At 39.2% G+C, this 22,337-nt stretch overlaps 1 protein-coding gene across 1 annotated transcript in view; it reads left to right on the top strand.

The window, feature by feature from the left end:
* Positions 1 to 4,452: 4,452 nt before the first annotated feature.
* LOC134666908 (tyrosine-protein phosphatase 10D-like) overlaps positions 4,453 to 22,337 on the top strand; it is a 91,201-nt gene continuing 73,316 nt past the window's right edge. The window contains 6 exon segments of the mRNA XM_063524213.1: positions 4,453 to 4,457; positions 4,597 to 4,619; positions 4,622 to 4,758; positions 9,489 to 9,738; positions 10,466 to 10,572; positions 14,506 to 14,695. Of these exon segments, the coding sequence (XP_063380283.1) occupies positions 4,453 to 4,457; positions 4,597 to 4,619; positions 4,622 to 4,758; positions 9,489 to 9,738; positions 10,466 to 10,572; positions 14,506 to 14,695 (712 nt within the window).

Below are 22,337 nucleotides of genomic sequence, written 5' to 3'. Positions count from 1 at the left end.
ACAGTAAATCACTAAATCACAATTTCAACAACTGGCTTGGATTGATGGCGTCCCGGTCCCGTCCACTCGCTCTTTTGGCAGTTTGGCACTACTACTACTAGCTTTGGTCCGGATTGTAGCCCAAGAGTCAGGACGAGGATCCCTAACAATTAATACCATTTCATTATGGAGCTAACAAAATATCTAAAAATTATAAACATAATTCACACATTTAATTATATAAAATATTCTTCTTTACTTAACGACAATACCAAGCATAACAAGGTTTTACTGTAATAGACAAAAAATTCGCAAGTACAATTTGGACCATACTATTTGTCATTTGTAATTAAAATAAAAATTATGTATGAAAATTATGAAAATGATACAGTAGTTTCCCGAATTTGAATTTTAAGCATTAAGCCCCCTCCAGACTATGCGCGTGAATCGCGGGCGAAGCCGCGAACGCGAGTGTGGAGTCGATTTCGCTGTCTGCGAAAATCGACGCCACACTCACGTTCGCGGCTTCGCGCCGCGATTCGCGCACGAGTGTGGAGGAGGCTTTACAATAACTCATTTTGTATTTTAGTGCTTTGTTCGCGTAATAATTTTTTTTATCAAAAACTTTATAAAATTTAACTCAAACAGCTAGAACTGTCAGCTGTCATTCTTCTGTCACAACCAACGAATTTGAATGTCAAATTGAGACTTCGCGTAGGGTTGTATTAGTTGAATGAGTATCGATATTGAATAACTATCGATAGTCACAATAAAATCCCTAACTGGAGAATGTATGTAATAGTAAAAAAACAGAAGATTTTCCTGCCTACTGTTGAGGTTTAACTACTATACAGTATGTAAACTTACTAAAACCATTCCTCAAGCCCGTTAATGAATGGGTCACACTGAGCAACTTTTACTATGGCACCAACCCAGAAATCGCGAAAAAAAAATTGGCTCTCCCACAGAAAATTTCAATGCTAAACCAGCAAAATGTATGAAATAACCAAATTTTTTTTCGCGATTTCGGAGTCGGTGCCATAGTAAAAGTTGCTCAGTGTGACCCATTCATTAACGGGCTTTAGTAAATGGTTTTAGTAAGTTTACATACTGTATTAAGCGTCGTAACGTCTTTATTGTCCCAAATGAGCTTAACGCTCAAATCCTGGGATTGTTGACGTAGGTAGTAGGTACATGCAAGTAATTTTGAATCTTGACCATAGCAAGGGACTCTACAAAGGCGTGCGTGTGTATGTAGACAATAAGAAGACAACAATTACCTACACCTTTACTCCTTGTGACGCGTTATCGCGTTGGCAGAAAACTTACCTCGGCTTCCATTTATTCTTTAGCGTCGCTGAGCACTTTTTGAGGTGGGGAAAAAATGATAAACTCGAGACAGTGTAACGCGTAACGCGCTGACGTCATGTGTGACGGACAATGTTATTCACCAAAGAACTTTAGTCGTAACGTCAGTGGCGTAACTAGGGGGGGGTTGGAGGGGGCACGTGCCCCGGGCGCCATCCAAGGGGGGGGCGCCAAAATGGGCAAAATACCTCCCATACAAAATGGACCAGCCAAAATGTAGGACACAGCCAAATTTTTTTTTCGCGACTTGCTCAGTATAATCCCAAAACCTCCCTGGCAACGGAAATGCAGTTATTTTTTAGCCACCCTATATACAGGCTGGTCCAAACCTTGACGTCCAAAATATTTTTTTAGAATCGTCGTCGTGGGTTATCAGAATATACCCCATGTATGTTGGCCGATTTTTCGTAGTTTACGCGAGTTTAACTTTTAACTTTTGTCAAGAAATTCCGGGGTGAAGCTTTGCTTTGCTTTTATGTATTCTAATAATTGTTCGTGGTATTTGCACTGATAACATGAAATAGCAATGGGGAAGTGACCCCATAAAATAATAGTAGAAATAACAAAAGAGGACTTTTTTAATGAATTACTAATTTGGAAGCTTCCCACCTCAGTTCCTTTGACCGGCGACTCTAAAAAATTAGGACAATTAAGTATCACTTTTTTGATCTTTTAATAAAACTTAGGGTCTAGGAGTTTCTAAAATAACAAAAAGTCCTTTAAATTGCTTGTATTATTATTATTATTTATTTATGTAAGGGCAACATCTAAGCTTGACATGCTTGAACGTAAAAGTTTGTCTTTTTAGGGTTCCGTACCCAAAGGGTAAAACGGGACCCTATTACTAAGACTCTGCTGTCCGTCCGTATCTCACGAACCGTGCACCTGCGTCTGCACCAGGCTGTATCTCACGAACCGTGATAGCTAGACAGTTGAAATTTTCACAGATGATGTATTTCTGTTGCCGCTATAACAACAAATACTAAAAACAGAATAAAATAAAGATTTAAGTGGGGCTCCCATACAACAAACGTAATTTTTGACCGAAGTTAAGCAACGTCGGGCGGGGTCAGTATTTGGATGGGTGACCGTCTTTTTGCCTTTTTTTGCATTATGGTACGGAACCCTTCGTGTGCGAGTCCGACTAGCACTTGCCCGGTTTTTTTTCCCAAGTCAGCCAAGTGAGGATGCTGTTTTTTTTTAACAACTGTGCCGTTTATCAAGGATTATGTTACAAAAAGAAACATTCAATAAAGTTCAATAGTTTTTTTTTTTTAAATTAAATCTTTACCCCGGAATTTCTTAAAAATCATAATTCGAAAACTGCGAAACGTCGGCTAGCATACATATTCGGATAGCCCACAGCGTGAGGAATTTTGAAAAATTTTGGACGTCAAGGTTTGGACCATGTATAAGACATGCCGTGCTAACATCCCTCGTTCTGTGATACTAGAATGTCGTGAATAACCTGTGTCAGGTATTGAGATCATTCTATACAGAGTTTCGGTGTGGGATCGGGACAATTTAGTCCAATTCAATCCCACCAAGACTCAATTTTGCGCGTTTAGCGCTAAGAAAACCTCATTTTTCAAGGCACATGCCTTCCCATGTCAGGGAGTATTGGGAGCCTCGGTGTTGACATCTCCATCAGTGACGTCCAATAATTTTTAATTTCACCTTGCTGGGAAGGCTGCGCTCGTATCCAAAAAAACTCGGTGTGCTCAATAAAGGGAGGCGATACTTTACTCTGGGGTGCGATACCAAACTCACAAGCGATATTGAACCTTTAAGTCTAAGGAGATCTCCAAAAAATAAGTGTACCTATAAGTTTTAAAATGGTCGGCGACGCGCATGTAACGCCTCTGGAGTGTAGACGTCCATAGGATGCGGTGACCGCTTACCATCAGGTGGGTCGTAAGCTTGTTAGACACCGATGTACTAAAAAAACACTTATTTGTCTCAAAGTAAAAAAGTAACCCTTTCGTTAGTTCATTTCGTTTGGGGGGGGGGGGGGGCGCAAATTTGGTTCCTGCCCCGGGCGCCATATTCTCTAGCTACGCCTCTGCGTAACGTATCATAATTAGGTCAATTATTTAAAACTGGACTTTTATATTGAGCAATAATGCTCAATGTTCTAACCTTGTATGGGCTGAAATACGAGGATCTCACAGTTACATTCTAACTTTATATCACTCCAATATAATTCAATAAACCTACATCTTGATGAAATCGCTAATAAAAATGAACTCTAATACTGGGGAATAAACTCAAAATATCACGACCAAATATATTTAGATGCGAAGTCTGCAAGGTAACTTTACAATTTCTATTCTAATTTTAAACAATTAATGCTACAAATTTAAGCTCACTGGCCAGCAATTTCGGAACTAGTTTTTCAATAGAAAGGAGGATGGGTCAATTATACATAGTGCTGTAGACATTTTTGACTAGTCATTGAGTTTTCACTTCTGTCGGCACTCCCGGAGTGCAACCCGTTGTTTTTTATTGTCACTTTCTTCGATACATATATGTCATAATTTTTTGTGACTTTCTCGTAAATGAAAACACCTGCCGTTGCTTTAACTAAAACATGAAGCTGAAAGTCAGCAAACTGGTTCCCGAAAACCCCGAGACAGCGCCACACAATTTGGGAATCTATAACCGATATAATTAATATTTGTCACTTATTTGTGACGCGAGCTTGCGAGAGTTGAATGCTCTTCTCTAATCACTTGCACAGTTAACGTTGCCCCGGTGCGCCATGCAGACGTTTTGATTTGTTGCAATGCATAGGATAACGTATTTGTTCCTATGATAAAAATGCCTTGGCATAAAAACACGGTATGTCTATTGTGCTAAAAATAATGTAGTAAATAAAATACCTATCTTAATTAATGCTATGAAGATCAAACCCGAGTAGTTAGATAATTCATTATTTAATTAATGCAGATTGTGCCAACATAATTAATTGATTCGTAATTTTATAACTATACAATAAGATATCGATAGTCGATTTGTTTATCATATCGATGATTGGATCGCACGCGCAGCCCACGATAACAACCTGTCAGGTAGACAAGGCAAGTCAGTTTACCTTCCCGTGAAATGGCGTACGACAATAGAATCGTATTTTAGTGTTTTCGAGACGGATTTGTCGTGCAAACGGCTACTGCGCGATGATATGACATCAGTGTGCACGTACTCAGATGAATTACAATGAGATTATCATGTGGTTGTGTCGGGTGTGAGGAAGAGAAAGTGTCGCGTGAAACGTTTGGGCCTTCAATGATGTGGATGAGGTCGTTTGCGCAAGCGACGGCGGAGCGCGGGCGGGCGCTCCCGGCGCAGGCGCGCCTGCTGCGAGCCGTCCCGCCGCCGTCGCCGCTGCTGCTGGCGCTGCTGCTCCTAGTGGTCAGTACACGTACACTCATTCCGATATTATGTCATCTTATCTAATGTCCTCCAAGGTCTATTGTCCTAGAGACTGGCACCTTATAACCAGCTCATACGGCTCGTGGAGTTTGTTTTCACATTTGCTTGTATTACGTATGTAAACAAAGTTCATAGTTGACAAAACAAATTGTAAACAAAACCAATTTGTTTTGTTTTTGTTTATACCATTGATAGGTATACATTGCCTGATAGTAAGTGGTTACCATGGCATGTGGAAGCTTTCAACTCCAGTGTTACAGTTAAACTGTGAGTTAAACTATGTTTGAAATTTGAGTAATTGTCTCTTATTTATTTGTTTACTTAAACAGTATGGCAAAATACACAGAAATGTATAAATGGTATTCTCTATCAACCAACCATAAGACAGAAAGATATTATGCAAAGTGGTATAAAGAGAAAAGTTATACCTCACATTTTTATTATTACAGTGAAACCTGGATAAGTGAGATCTCAAGGGACGAGCAAATTTGTCTCACTTATAGAGGTTTCCCACTTACCCAGGCTCCCAGTTAGCCAGGTACAAATAAATTTCTGTCTCATTTACAGAGGGTTCCATTAATAGAGGTGAGAATAGAGTATATATCAGTTATAGAGGTGGTTATTAAGGTAATTAGTAATTAGGTATCTTTAAAAATAAATAAGGTAAAAATAATCCTTGTCCCTAAATATTTTTTAAGTCTGTATAAATATTTCTTTGAATTTATTTTGAATGATTCTCCAAAGGATAGATATTTCAACATTAAATTAAATTTGATACGGACTTCATTGGGAATTAGAAATTCAATAAATTAAAATTTATTTTTTCGTGTTACTTATCAAAATTTCAGCTTTCGTTTCGGTAGTTTTAACTACTTACATAAATTAACTAAATCAAAGTTTGAAGTTGTTTAGACATAATTAGGCAAATGCGGAATTTGTGGATAGACTAAGAGTTAGTAAGAATACGGAAATTGTTCAATGAAGTCCAAGTTAGAGAGGTCATAGATTGACGTTATCTCAGATACAGAAGTCAATTCCCTATAAAATTCTAAAAAACAATAAGGAAAATGTAATCTTATAAATATAGTCTCAGTAAAAGAGGTAAAATACACTCTCTGTCTCAGTTATAGAGGTAAATGTGACTATAAAATCACAACAACGAATCCCAGTTATAGAGGTTCGTTTTATCTCAGTTACAGAGGTAATTCAGTGCTAAAGTGTCGGGACCGCACCATGAGTCCCAGCTATAGAGGTTTCTCACTTATCCAGGTCCCACTTAACCAGGTTTCACTGTATAACCACTAGCAATTTCTAGATAGTTCTTGTAGGTAACCTTAGCTAAAATACAAATGCTTTTTGACATTAAAACTGCAATCAATATGTAAACCACAAAGTCCACAAACTAGATGATTAAACATGTATAATAGGTTAATAGGGCTACTAAGGGGGCCCTTATTCATAAAACTTAACAGGCCTGATTTAGTTAAATTATGTTTTATCCCTCTCTTATAAATACATAAGTCAAAATAATAGATAAGGACAAAAAAGTTTGTAGCGCGTTTATGAGTAAGGGGGTAGGTATATAATGTCTCAGCAGCATACTTGTTTGGAATTAGTCATGGTGGCACTCCATTGTCATGACTGATGGAGTTGTGTCAAGACACCGGTGCCACATGATACCTATGAATATTTTGTCACACTGATGTAGACAAACATTGTGATTCATAAAATATTGTCTGTGAAACATTTTTATGTTTAAGTTTTCATACAAAAAAATTTAACCAACAATCTTCCGCTAGTGTAGAACAGGCATTACAATTAACGCAAACAAATATGTAACTGAAAATTATGTCATGTCAATGTCATGTTGGACATCTATAGTCAATAATTTATTTATTTAAACTGTATTGCACAAATTACAAATAAAATGTACAAATGGCAGATTCATTCCTAAAGGCATTATCTACCGGTCAACCATAGGGCTAAACAGAGATGTAATAAAAAAAAAGAAGAAAAGTAAAAGAATTTAATTTGTAACTATTGCAAACAACTGAAATAGTACATTTCGATGCTAGTGCGGAAGGTATGTCATTACTTCACGAGTACCGAGATATCTTGCCACGAGCCGCAGGCGAGTGGCAAGACTCGGGACGAGTGAAGAATGACATTTCCGCACGTGTATCGAACGACGTTTTTTAATACAGTTGCGAAAAAATAAGAAAAACATTGTTAATCGTACACTAAACAAAAGTGGTAACAGTGACAGCTCGGTTAGACGTCGTCTTTAAGTATATTATATCTATGGGCGTTTGACAGCTATTCCGTTCCATTCAGTCAACTTATTAAGAACGGAATTTTCAGTATTGAATATTAAAAAATAAACGTGTTATAATGATGAAGAGGTAAGTAATTAAATATGAAATAAAAATAAAATAAATATTATAGGACATTTTTTTTTACACAAATTGACTAAGCCCCACGGTAAGCTCAAGAAGGCTTGTGTTGTGGGTACTCAGACAACGATATATATAATATATAAATACTTAAATACATAGAAAACAACCATGACTCAGGAACAAATATCAAAAAACAACACAAACAAACAAATATATATATGGAAATATGTAATATTTTTCCTTGTATGTATATTAGGAATATACATACAAGGTACTTACTTAAATCATTTAAGATTTGCAGATGACCTAGTGTTGATAGCGGAGTCATGTACGCAACTACATCACATGACGGAATCCCTACACATAGAGAGTATCAAAGTAGGACTAGAAATGAACCTAAGTAAGACAAAGGCAATGACAAATAGCTGGAAAAGACCACTAAGTATAAATGGAAACACGCTGGAATATGTAGAAAAATATACCTACCTAGGAAAGAACATTAGCTTCAATAAAGACAATAATGAAACGGAAATAGAAAGGCGAATACAACAAACATGGAACAAGTACTGGAGCCTAAAAGGTATATTTAAAAGTAACATGCCAATAGCCATTAAAACTAAAGTCCTAAACTCAAGTGTCTTGCCATGTATGACATACGGAAGCCAAACTTGGAAATTCACGGCAAAAGCTCAAAGAAAAATCATTACATGTCAACGGGCGCTAGAAAGAAGCATGCTCAATATAAGAAAAATAGAAAAAATAAGACACTCAAAAATAAGAGAAAAAACAGGAGCAACAGATGCCTTGAGCTATGCAAAAAGACTAAAGTGGAAGTGGGCAGGCCATACAGCAAGACTTACAGATAAGAGATGGACATTAATAGTCACCAAATGGAGAGGTCCACTTGGCAAAAGAGGCCGGGGCAGACCACAAATGCAAATGCGTTGGGATGAAGACCTAAAAAGAACAGCCGGCACAGACTGGATGGCGACAGCACAGGACAGGGACAAATGGGCAGCATTGGAGGAGGCCTTTACCCACTAGGGATTCATTAGTAAAACACATATTATATAAGTCTTAGTTTTATTTTAAATTTTTTATGTAAACTTTTTACAATGAATAAAGGGCTTTTTTATTTTTATTTTTATTTTTATTTTATTTTATTTTATTTATGTAATATTTTTCGTATTCTTACATTAACGGTAGGTTTTTATGCTGATTACGACGTTTAAAGGAAACTAATATTAACACTCATCAATAAGTAGTCGTGAATTGGAACAAGTATAAATTTAAAAAAATTGGAAAAGTAAAAAGCACTAGTTCGAGATAACCAACTTTCCGCACGCTAAACAGCTACGTAAAGTAGCACTTTTTGAGCAACTGTATTAAAAAATATAATAAACTACATATACAATACACAAATAAAAATATTAAAATATATACAAAAAATGTACTACTACATTTCTCATATACATATTAATATAGTAAGTTTTAGGAGATAATTCATCGTAATCAGAAATTTCTTATGAGAAAAATATAAAAAAAACAGGACTTGAAATGGGCTCATCTGAATCATCAAGTATTGGACACGGCTATAGTCTAGCGGTCTACTAGGTATACAGGGCGTCCCACGGCGATGCCACATGGAGGTAAAGTACCTTAAATATCATATATAGCATATTTTGCTGAAAGAAGTCTTCATTTTATTTTTAAAACTAAGTTAAATTGCATTCATACTTTTTTAATTTTTTTTGAAAAAAAATGTATGGAAAAAAATTATCGCGTCATTGGAGGAAAAGTACCTTAATTATTGTAAATGAACATCTTACTGAAAGAAGACATTATTTCGATTTAAAAAAACAAGTTGAATTGTGAGGTATTTTTTTTTCTCGTGTAGCGGGTTCGATTCCCGGTTTAACCATGAAATTATTTAAAATGCAATTCAACTTGTTTTTTTAAATCGAAATAATGTCTTCTTTCAGTAAGATGTTCATTTACAATAATTAAGGTACTTTTCCTCCAATGACTCGATAATTTTTTTCCATACATTTTTTTTCAAAAAAAAATAAAAAAGTATGAATGCAACTTTACTAAGTTTTAAAAATAAAATGAAGTCTTCTTTCAGCAAAATATGCTATCTATGATATTTAAGGTACTTTCCCTCCATGTGGCATCGCCGTGGGACGCCCTGTATATGTACTACTACGAAAGCAACCAAGCAACTACCTCACCAAGCAATGTTGTCTAAGTTGTAGATACTATCACTACTATTCAATTCAAACGAGAACCGTCATGACGATATGTTACCTGCAGGGCGGCGCATGGGGCGCGGACCTGGTGATCGAGATCCCGGGCTCCGGCGCCGGCGCAGCTGACCCGGGCGGGGAGTACCGGCTGGATTACCGGCCACCACATGGCTCACCGGCACCCAACTTCACCGTTCCGGCCCGGGCCTCCACCATCAACTTCCAGGGGCTCCCGGGCACCAAATACCACTTCATGCTTTACTACTCCAATGCTACCTTCGCTGATCTGCTTACTTGGAATCAAACTATTATTACTGGTGGGTTTTACTTTTAGAAACTAAATTCTATTACTTTTATTGTTGGGCTAAGAATGTGTTGTTTTGAAGCATAAGGTACCCCATAGTCGCCATAAGCACGCTTGACAGGTTATTCGTATATAAAGATACAAGCAAATTTCGTCCTTAAGTGACAATGTGGTACTTTTTACTTGAAAACATCGCAAATATTAAGCTGTCTTTAATTGAAAACTGTTTTCAATTAATGTGAGGATGCTAAGCACGAGGAATGTCGTACATTGACCTGTCTGTTCCTATCTCTATCACATGCGTAATTGTATTTCAGTCCTGCTCTCCTGCTCGTACAGTGTCATTGACGTATGCATAATGGGCGGGACAGCAATATAATTACGCGCGTGCGGTAGACGGGTAAATGTACGAAATTCTTCCTGGTTCTAAGACTCTAAGTAGCGTCCTTACTTTACCTATATCAATAAACTCTCCCGCCGCTTTATAAAACAAACTCTCCCGCCGCTTCTGTCTGTGTGTATGTATGTTCGCAATAAACACAAAAACCTCTGAACGGATTTTCATGCGGGGTTCACCTATCAATAGAGTGATTATTGAGGAAGGTTTAGGTACCTCTATATGTATAAATTTGCTAAGGTTTTGTGTAACTCGTGCGAAGAAGTGACGGGTCGCTTGTCACCTATATTATTATGAGTAATCATTTGACTGCATGATTATAGCATGTGATTGTTTCCCACAGCGCCTGAGCCGCCGACGAACCTGACGGTGTCGCTGTCGCGCAACAAGCAGGCTACCATCGCCTGGGCGCCGCCCTCGCACGGAGAATACACCGGCTTCCGCTTCAAGGTAAAACACACATATACTACTTATTACGGCGAAGCAACGATCCAAAGTGAGTCCTGGCCTCCGACACTACGACACTAGATCACGCCATGCCCCTCGGTCTTGCGATAGCTCTCGTCCTGTCGCTATGGCCGAGGTTGAGCAGGTCTTGAACTACTACGTCGTTCCAGCGGTACCTAGGCACCTAGGACGTCCAATCGGGCGTCTCCCATTTGGTTGTCCCAAGTACGCTCTCTTCACGGTACAATCCTCTCCCAATCTCTCCCATTCTATCTTAAGTGTCACAGAAGCCTAACCTACTAAATACATTTTCTATGAGGTGTTTTTTCAATCTTTAGCCATTAGTTTGCAAGGCATTGTGTGTTTTTGATTTCGTTAACCTCATGTTAACCTCGAGGATGACAACACAGTGCGTTGTTACTCTAGAGAAGTTTGTTGCTCTCTTAATTTGCTAAATAAAACAGTTGACATTTGTCAATTATGACGAAACCTATTGCAGTTTCTTACAAGTTACAATGAGCAAGCACATCAGGAATATAAAACAAAAACAGGTCGTTCAACTTTTAACACGTTAAGCGGTAAAATGCGAATTGAAATATCATATGGACCATGGTATAATAATATACTTCGCCTGGTACTCTCTTCCCGTCTTTTCGTGGTCACGTGACTGACACAAGGCTACGTCATCATGCGACAGCGCTATATGATAATATGCGATAGCGCTATATATAGCGGCCATATTATTGTGACGTAGGCTTGTGTCACTCTGGGAAGAGAAGACCATGTTTTATTTGATATGGACGAACTGCGTATTGGACGTACAGTCGACGTCAAAGATATGTTTACACTTTTGCATCTTACTCCTTTGGAATAAGGCGAAAAATGTAAACATATCTTTGATGTCGACTGTACAGCTAACAAATCTACATGATTGGCGCACGAATAAAAAGAGAAATTAGGTACATATTTTTCATTGAGCTATATAGAATGTCGCTGTGAATGTGAGCTGTATTACGAATGTACCCGGAAAGCTGTAGTCCGCGACGAATGGCGCCGTATTAGCAAGATCATCACTCATCGAGATTTACAATGATGACCACGACCACTCTGGCAAGAGTGTACCGACTAAGAAGAAGATATAGAATGTCGATGCTTGACTAAGGAGCTATTTACGGAGATGCCTTCACCCATTTATTCTAGTGTCAAAAGTATAAGTTTAAGAAAGAGATTTTCCCGCAAGTTGCGCAGTGGTTAAGTCAGACAGTCGGCGTCACCAAAATGATCGCCATTAGCGTTGCGACACTGACCCCACTCACTGCCACAGTTTCATACTACTGGTTAATTTACTAGTGCCTCTGTGAGCTGTCTATCTTTTTTTTGCTTTGTATAAATGTATGATTACGCCATTTCGAAAAAATAAAACCTCATAATTCATAATTGATAAACCAGCTCTCAAAATTTCACTACTTACTCGTATAATATTAGTAAGGATGTTTGAAAGGCTTAAAAGTTCTGTACTAATCTGGAAGTTGAACAGGATTATTAATTAATTTACTCGTTTATTTTATGTAGTAACAGTAACAGACAGTCAACACAGTCTGTGTGACGTAAAATCATTTCCGCCATAAGGCCCAGACAGACATGTGTTTATAATTTATGTGTAAAATTGTGTGTGAGAAAGCATATGTTAACAGCTGATCGGATTTAATCTTGCATGGATGGATATAGTAGCGACTTTTTTCTGAAGGTGATTTTTGATAAGTAGATATCACTATAAGTAAATGCATTCAACACACAGGGCATAGGTACCTGCTCCCACTTGAGTTTAGGTCGTTTAGGAGCTTCCGAAATTGAGGAAAGAGAGTACGCCTTTGCCACTGTGGACTGGGGTTATTAAAATGGCGGACAAGGCTTAAGCGAACTTTATACAAAAAGTGACCTTTTTGGAAACCTTCCATTACTTACATGCTTATTCACAAAATATAGCAAATGTCTATAAAATTTTGTCGTTTTCTTTTATTCATATAGAGAAACGATAATCAACAGCATAATTCATTTGATCAATAACCCCGCTAATTTCTAAAATGCACAAGAGAAGACACTAAACCTGCCATTATTTACACCAAATATGTTTTAGTACGTATTGTTTATTGTTTTGTATTAGCCATTACGGTAGCGTTAGACTATTATTACGAAGGTATGTGGCACGTGTGCCACGTGTGGTCTTACCGCGAGGATACCCTGCATTATTAATATTATTATGCCATGGTTCAATATACAAATGTTCTTATGGCCTTTCTTAATTTGGTTTTGACCATTGTTTTTTAAAGCACCTGTGTTTTGCACGGGCGCTTTAGATTCTAACGCCCTTAGTCATAAAACTTTAGAAGGCTCAGCTAGTTAATTTATGTAAAAGTGACGACGATGCACAGCATAGCCAAAAGTATACAATAATCCATGTCCATGACACATTATTATGCTATACATATGCTAGCACAGTGGCAAAACCTGTCTGTAAAGTGTTATTCCTATTATCCTCGCAGCGAGGTTCATTATCCGGCTGCATCTTGAGTCTAGTCTAAATTCTAGACAGTCTAGCGAGAGCCGGATTAATCTTTTGTGCCGCCCAAGGCAACAAACTGCCATTGACATTCAAAGCACAGATACACCGGCACAGATGTTTCTAGTTACAGCTACAATAGCTACATGATACAAAACAACTATTGATTGGTGGTATTTTCCAATCAGTTGGAAATTCCCAGTTTATTTTTGTTTTGTGGAATAATTTTTATAAAAAGATTTATATAGTTATACTGATATAAATGTATAACTACTACGTATCCTAGGTGATTTAAAGATTCTTCTGACTGATAAAACACAAGCAATTTTCGGGTTTTTCGTTATATAATTTTCAATGTGCTGGTAACTACTGAGAAAGTGGGAACTGTGCGCCCAGTGCAGTGCAGTGTTACCTATCAAGAAAGATTTTCTTCCACAGTATTTATTCTTAAGCAAATCATTATCGTAGCACTTTCCCGGCATTTTGCCACACCTTACTTAAGAATCTAAAGGTCCGCTCGTCAACTAATTCCAAGAATTCACACAGACACTTACAAAAGCGATTGCCATTTGACCTTCCTACGCAAAGGGGAAACTAGGTGTCATTAGAATTCGCTTTCCTCGTGGTGTTTTCCTTCACTGAATGGCGAGTGGTAATCTTTAAGTATAATGTCATTAAGGAATAATAGCGTTAATTCATAAACGTCTAACAGGTCATTGATGTATGTCCCTATTCGTAATTTTTAAATTTATGTTTGTTATTTATTTAACAAACAAAACAAGGTAAAGATAGTAAGTATCAGAATCTCAGTATCAGAAGAGACAGTGCAGGGGCCCATTTCTCGAACGATATTAGGCTAATATCATTAGTGTGTTGCCATGGTAACCCATACGACTTGACAGGGGCCCATTTCTCAAACGATATTAGTCTAATATGTTCTATGTGTTCTATGTGTCTAATATGCGTGTTGTCAACTTACAAGAACTAACCAGCAACCCATACGATTTAACAGTTCGTGGACTAATAATATTAGTCTAATATCGTTCGATAAATGGGGCCCATTTCTAGAACGGGTATTAGTCTAATATTATTAGTGTGTTGCCATGGTAACCCATACGATTTGACAGTTTGTGGACTAATAATATTAGTCTAATACCGTTTGCGAAATGGGCCTCAGGGGCCTATTTCTCGAACGATATTAGACTAATATTATTAGTGTGTTGCTATGGAAACTCATAGTATTTGACAGTTCATGGACTAATAATATTAGTCTAATACCTTTCGAGAAATGGGCCCCAGTTCGTGGACTAATAATGTTTAGTCTAATAATAACGTTCGAGAAATGGACCCCAGACTGTAAGACTCTAACGTTGCAGGTGATTCCTCTGACGGAGCGTGCGGAGGGCGGAGCCCGCAACATCACCGTGGAGGCGCCGGAGACGCCGGGCGCCGGCTGGACGCACACGCTCAAGGAGCTGTCCCCCGGCGCCACCTACCAGCTCCACGCCTTCACGCTGCTCCATGACAAGGAGAGCGCGGCGTACGCCAGCAGGAACTTCACAACTAGTGAGTACTCTTCTCGAGTTTCTGTAGTCCCATTGGATTATTATTAGGTACTTATGTATATAGTCTCACAGATTTCGATGACAGCGACCTCAGCAATTACGGATTACGCCTGTTATGGGCCCCCCGAATGTGGCTGGCCGGGCCGAACTTGGTATTAAAGACTCTTCTGCAGGTGCTACAATAGAGTTGACCAGACGCGTCATACGTATAGGTACGCGTAAGATGGCTTACTGATGTATAGAAAAGCCATACAAAATAATGAAATCGTCGCAATCGCAACCTGTAGACGAGGGGGGCGGGGCGTAATTTTTTAGCGTTTTCATTACACGTTTAGGTCGCTATATTAACGCTCCGCTTCCATAGTTTGTTGTCGGCCGGCAACAACTCATGCCGCAAAATACTGGCTCTCTGTGTCGGTTCTACGTAGCACTAATAGTTCAATGTGTATTCCTTGATTTCCTTGTATTGTTTTGACAAGCGTCGGCTCACTTCTAATGAAGTTGATTTAGATAACACTGGTAGTCATTTAACTGACAAATAGGAGCGCTGGAGTTGAAAAAGAGTATATATTTGAACTTATGCTCCGCAAAGGCTTAGAGGCCTACGGAACGCGTTCATGTGATGCCCCCTATGAATATATGGGCACAATAGAGGTTGCAATTTAGTATGAAAGTTCTAATGGTAAGAGGATCGGGCAGGCTTGTTTGAAATAAATCTCGTATTTTTCTCGGTAATTTTAGTTGTTAGCCGACGTTCAAACATTTGCTGAGACTACTTAATTAAAAATTTAACAATGCAATTTACGGTTTTAGTTATAATGGGGTGACATTTACATGATTGCATCTGTCTGAGACACAAATCGTATGCTATTAAACTATTTCTCTCCTCCGGAAACTTGCAAATTGAGTGATAATTACGCGTGTCGCTAATAACCGACTTGATAATGCGCTGTCATCGTGAACTAACAGCAATCAGGCCATTGGTGGCCCTTGTTCCTTGGCAATGGTGTGGACGATGCTGTAAATGGGCCATTTTATTTAAAGATTGTCCCCTACACTTTTTTCAAATTTGGGATTTTTTATGTTATTTCTACTCAGAATCACGAGCTCTTTCTATCATAATAGGAGAAAAAAGGGTCCGTTACCGTTTTTCATAGACTTTGTATGGCGGTCACGGAATGGAAAGATCGAAAAATGTATGGACATTTTGGGACAATTTTTTTCTCCTATTAGGATCAAAAGAACGGACAGACTTCATAAAAAATCCCAAATTAGAAAAAAAAGTGTAGAGGACAACTTTTTTAATAGATACACATTATATTATATAAATTAGATTAAAAATATAGAATTATTATTTAATGTCAATGATGGAACTAAAAATAATAAAACCTCTCACTTAGCTAATTTATAATCTATTATAGTTGTAGATTAGAGTCTGTCCGTAAATTTTAATTTTATTTTTTTTTAATAAAATGGCCCAATTATCTCTCTAATCTTCGGTTTGTAGTATAGTATCTACCTACATTGCCTTAACTCGACCCCGAGATTTGTAACAGTCGTCCGCAACCCGATGTAACCGCCTGGCCACGACATTGCGCGACTGGCTTCGGCTAATTCGACGACCATAGGCTGGAGCGTGACACAGCGATCAGACCTTTCATTTAGGTGGGAGCCAATAGTTTTCGCCTTAGTCGAAACCAGGTGCGCAATGTCGTGGCCAGGCTCTTATTGGGCGGCCTATAGTGTAACAGCGGATCTTCGACACTAAAATACCTATTAAAGAAATCTAGTTAATTTCCACAAACAAAAACAACCTCTTATCATGAACTAGCAACCCGCGCCGGCTTCGCACGGGTTAACAAATTGTAATAAACCTTCCTCAAGAATCACTCTATTGATAGGTGACACAAACAGACAGACGCGGCGAGGGACTTTGTTATTATAAGGTGTAGTGACACCTGAAATTACAATTATACGGTTATTGCGTATTCAAAAGTAAGATAAAATGTATCTTAATATAGACTCATCATCATCTCAGCCATAAGACGTCCACTGCTGAACATAGGCCTCCCCCTTGGACCTCCATTCGTACCGGTTGGATTGGAAGCGACCCGCATCCAGCGTCTTCCGGCGGCCTTAACAAGGTCGTCCGTCCATCTTGTGGGTGGACGTCCTACGCTGCGCTTGTTAGTCCGTGGTCTCCACTCGAGCACTTTTCGACCCCATCGGCCATCTTCTCTGCGCGCAATGTGGCCTGCCCACTGCCACTTCAACTTGCTAATCCGGTGGGCTATGTCGGTGACCTTAGTTCGTTTACGAATCTCCTCATTCATCGAATAACAATTACAAACACTACCCAAACAACGTATCGGATTGTTGCGTAAGGTACCAGGCTACGTAACATACTTAGATTAATTCGTTCGTTCTATACACAGGTGACACAATCACTTGTTTTCTTTAATGTAATGAAATATAAATATCTAGAGTAGCAATATTTAAATACATAGTACTATCTCATTCATGCACGTAGATGTCCCATTTTCTTTAGTTTAGATATGTCACGTTGTACGCTTGCCTAAAATATCGCTTGCGCCATCTATCCGGTTTTTCGCTCTTGTTAATCGCGTTGCAGTGAGCTTGGCAAATCCTTCGACGTTGCGTTGTAGACTTGTAGTGACTTGGAGGGTAATTACAATTTCGCATAAATATTTACTGAAAAAGTGTATAAATTCGTGCCGGCCACGTTACGCTACGTACGACAAGGAACACATATCCCATAGAAACGCCGCTCTTGGCATATAAACTTAGCGTGCTCGGTCTCTCGAATTTTAAATTCCCCCCTGCAATCTTGACAAAGGACCAAAAATCCTGACATCCTGACGTAGGTTTGCCTACAGGCGGTCTAGCATGAGTTGCGATCTCGCGCGCGAGTCCATACTTGAAGTCGCGCGCGAGAACGCAACTGATGCTAGCAGGTCATATGTCTTTGCAATAACTTTAACGGTCTCCTAGCCTAGTCGGTAATAGTGACTCTGCCTACGAAGCAGAAGGTCCCGGGCTCGAATCCCGGCAAGGCCATTTATTTGTGTGTTTATCAAGTATATTTGTTCCTGAGTTATGGATGTTATCTATGTATCTAAGTTCGTTTTTACCGATATCATCGCCTTAGTACAAGCTTTGCTTAGTTTGGGGCTAGGTCGAATTATGTAAGATGTCCCCTACTAATATGTTTATATTTATAAGTATTGCAAATTGTCAGTAAACCGTATCATCGTCCCTCGTGGATATGCATCACACGCGTTGCACCGCGACCGTCGGTTTTCACCGCGAATGCTGTCCGTTAAGAAAGCGGAACACGCACCATTCGAGTATGACATATATTATTATGTCTTCGAGTTTACCGCCTCACTACCCGCCGCGGTGACGTCGGTTGCGTCACTCGCGGATAATCGAACCAGGCCAAAGTGAATGGGTAGATTTAGATTCAATTATCTTGATGGCGATTGCACCTACCATCCGCAGCGATTAACGCATACGTAGGGAATTGATAGAACACAGTCGAGCAATATTTGCGGATTGGATATTGCGTTAAAATTAGCCTGTAGGTCAGTGTTGTTGACAATGAATAAAGCCGATGACGCTACCGACACTTCCTTCCTTTTCGTCCGTTTTAGCGACGATAGCGTTGTTCAGTTGTGTGACAGATTGCGCGTCCGTCCTTGTGGATTGTTGGCATTCAACTTTACTAGCTAGCATTCTCAAGTTCACTACTTCAGGGCCGGATTAACCCTAAGTCAAAGTAGGCAACTGCCTAGGGGCCCCGCCTCAGCTAGGGGGCCCCGGCTCGGCTAGGGGGCCCCGGCGGCTCACCGTGCACCAAATAAAATTTTCTTCCATAGGGTCAAAATTCATGCGTATTTTTTTAATTCTTATAATGAGTATACTTTGTTATTGTTTTTTTTTTCGATCCATTTTTAAATTAATGAAATACTGTAATAAATTTGAAGCAATACGTTACAGTTTACGGGGCGTATTCTGCGTATCTGTTGTAAAGTTGTAATAATAGAGATTTTCAGGAAAAATAGTTCATTTTTTTCGAACAACCAACAACTTTTAGGTTAGTTCGACTCAGAATCACGAGGACTATTGATTAAAACAAAGAAAAAGAAAGAAGACGAACGTGTCCCCAGTTTTTCATAGGAATGCTCGACCTTTAGCCTCAATTTACCATTGGTTTGTGTTCCACATCTCCTCTACTTCAGCTTAGCCTTTGGCCTCGCTGCGCCAAGCTTGGCCTGCGGTCTCGCTTTTTAATACAATAGGCATTGGTTCGTGTCTGTGCTCAACTAAGTATATATCCTGAAGCCTGATGAAGCACGGCTTCGCATGAAAGCTCGCCTCACTGGGGCAGTTCGGACTTTTAGGCCCAGATGAAGATCGATACCCGGCCTTTTAACACGTTTTCACGATTTGCGAAAAAAATTTCGCGCTCGCTGCGCTCGCGTTTATTTTTGGTTCTTTAGTTGTATCATCGACATGTTAGCTTGAGTGGTGAATGAATAGAGTTAGACCAAAGTATGCAATGATTTTGATAGCATACGCAATGCAAGTATTATTTATACGTCATAATTTCATAGAAGTTTTGACGTTTAAAATATCACTTGCACTGCGAGTGCTATCAAAATTGTTACAGCCTTATCTTGGTCTAACTCTAGTAATTTAAGTGATTTTAACATATGGATTCTAATCATGTGGCTCGGCGTTTGATCTTATGGTCGGACAATCGCTGTTCAGCCTCGCAAAATATTAACTATTGCGAAAATCAACTTTGCGGCACTAGTTGAGCTTAGCTTTCCTCGCTTAAAATTTGCCAATAGAGGTAGATAGGAAAGTGACGCTGAAGCTCATATATTTGGTATTCCACTGGAAATTGACCTTAAGGTTAACGGGCTCTCCCCACACTTGACGCGACGCGGAATCGGCCAAAACCGATAGAATAAGCTTTAAGTCCACGCAATAAGAGCGAAAAAGACATCGTTCGATTAAGATCGGGTTGGCCGACGCTGAAGATTGAAATTAAAAACGCAAACTTATTTCCCTGTACTGAATATGCTGTGTGCAGAATTGACTGTGGGGGGCCCCAAGCCTCGTACTGCCTAGGGGCCCCGACATGCTTAATCCGGCCCTGCACTACTTGACAATTTTTGAGCCCCTTATTAGGACTCTCATTCTTTCAAACCTTCTAAAACGATTAAATAGTAATTTGTTTTTGTTACGCAAGGGATTGAAGATACATTTCGTACCTTCCACAGTGACAATCAATAATGAAAGTCCCTAGAGACCTCATACTATTGTCACTGTTCAACAAAGTACAAAATGAGTAGAAAATGAAATTAATTAACTGTAGCTACTTCGGACACGATTCTTTTGACTTTTATTCTCACTCCGTTCGAGCGTTAATATAATATAGTTTGAATAAAAATCAACAGAATATGGATAGAAATATTCAAGAATCTATATAAGAATATTTTTTATGTATAGCAAAACCGGGATTTATGGTAAGTATGACGAGTAGGGCCAGTCACAACGTGAATAATAGAGGTGTGGCGTCTGCGGTCGCGGCGTTTCTGTGGTTTTGTGGTTTTATTGTCTCTATGCTACCATCAGGGCCGGATTAAGCATGTCGGGGCCCCTAGGCAGTACGAGGCTTGGGGCCCCCCACAGTCAATTCTGCACACAGCATATTCAGTACAGGGAAATAAGTTTGCGTTTTTAATTTCAATCTTCAGCGTCGGCCAAGCCGATCTTAATCGAACGATGTCTTTTTCGCTCTTATTGCGTGGACTTAAAGCTTATTCTATCGGTTTTGGCCGATTCCGCGTCGCGTCAAGTGTGGGGAGAGCCCGTTAACCTTAAGGTCAATTTCCAGTGGAATACCAAATATATGAGCTTCAGCGTCACTTTCCTATCTACCTCTATTGGCAAATTTTAAGCGAGGAAAGCTAAGCTCAACTAGTGCCGCAAAGTTGATTTTCGCAATAGTTAATATTTTGCGAGGCTGAACAGCGATTGTCCGACCATAAGATCAAACGCCGAGCCACATGATTAGAATCCATATGTTAAAATCACTTAAATTACTAGAGTTAGACCAAGATAAGGCTGTAACAATTTTGATAGCACTCGCAGTGCAAGTGATATTTTAAACGTCAAAACTTCTATGAAATTATGACGTATAAATAATACTTGCATTGCGTATGCTATCAAAATCATTGCATACTTTGGTCTAACTCTATTCATTCACCACTCAAGCTAACATGTCGATGATACAACTAAAGAACCAAAAATAAACGCGAGCGCAGCGAGCGCGAAATTTTTTTCGCAAATCGTGAAAACGTGTTAAAAGGCCGGGTATCGATCTTCATCTGGGCCTAAAAGTCCGAACTGCCCCAGTGAGGCGAGCTTTCATGCGAAGCCGTGCTTCATCAGGCTTCAGGATATATACTTAGTTGAGCACAGACACGAACCAATGCCTATTGTATTAAAAAGCGAGACCGCAGGCCAAGCTTCGCGCAGCGAGGCCAAAGGCTAAGCTGAAGTAGAGGAGATGTGGAACACAAACCAATGGTAAATTGAGGCTAAAGGTCGAGCATTCCTATGAAAAACTGGGGACACGTTCGTCTTCTTTCTTTTTCTTTGTTTTAATCAATAGTCCTCGTGATTCTGAGTCGAACTAACCTAAAAGTTGTTGGTTGTTCGAAAAAAATGAACTATTTTTCCTGAAAATCTCTATTATTACAACTTTACAACAGATACGCAGAATACGCCCCGTAAACTGTAACGTATTGCTTCAAATTTATTACAGTATTTCATTAATTTAAAAATGGATCGAAAAAAAAAACAATAACAAAGTATACTCATTATAAGAATTAAAAAAATACGCATGAATTTTGACCCTATGGAAGAAAATTTTATTTGGTGCACGGTGAGCCGCCGGGGCCCCCTAGCCGAGCCGGGGCCCCCTAGCTGAGGCGGGGCCCCTAGGCAGTTGCCTACTTTGACTTAGGGTTAATCCGGCCCTGGCTACCATTCATTAACCTTACAGAAACTTCCTATTGTTTTCCTTCTACAATCTATTTTCTGACGGTCACATACAACATGAATCAAAACAGATATTGAATCTTCGTTTCCGACCGAATTGATGATATATATTGTATCGCGCCCCTTTTAACTCAAACATAACAGATACATTGACAAGTGAAAAATAAGGTACTAGAGTCTGTGCGGTAAGAGAAGAGTCGTTGAATGTAAAGGATCCCATACATTCTATGACTCTTCTTTTTCCGCACAAACTCTAGTATTCAATTTAAAACTACATATAAATAAAAGAGGACGAGGAATTGCACGGTACGTTGTTGTTTGTAAAATTCAAATTTGACCAAAGTTAGCCTATTGTTGTATCAAAACCTATTGTCTCCTTCATGGCTCGTTAGGGCGACATTGGTCGCTCGGTGACATCACGTCATAACAACCTCGCAATGTCATCCATACCACTTTTGTCTTAATTAATATTTCGTGTATCTTTCGAATAATTTGGTCTAATACCAAACAACAAGTTTTTTTGTTAATGTCACGACAGATCATAT

This window comes from Cydia fagiglandana, chromosome 8 (genome assembly GCF_963556715.1).
Source record: "Cydia fagiglandana chromosome 8, ilCydFagi1.1, whole genome shotgun sequence".
Classification (NCBI taxonomy): Eukaryota; Metazoa; Arthropoda; class Insecta; order Lepidoptera; family Tortricidae; genus Cydia; species Cydia fagiglandana.
Note: the sequence above shows the minus strand (reverse complement) of the source record. Positions and strands in the feature narration are given on the sequence as shown.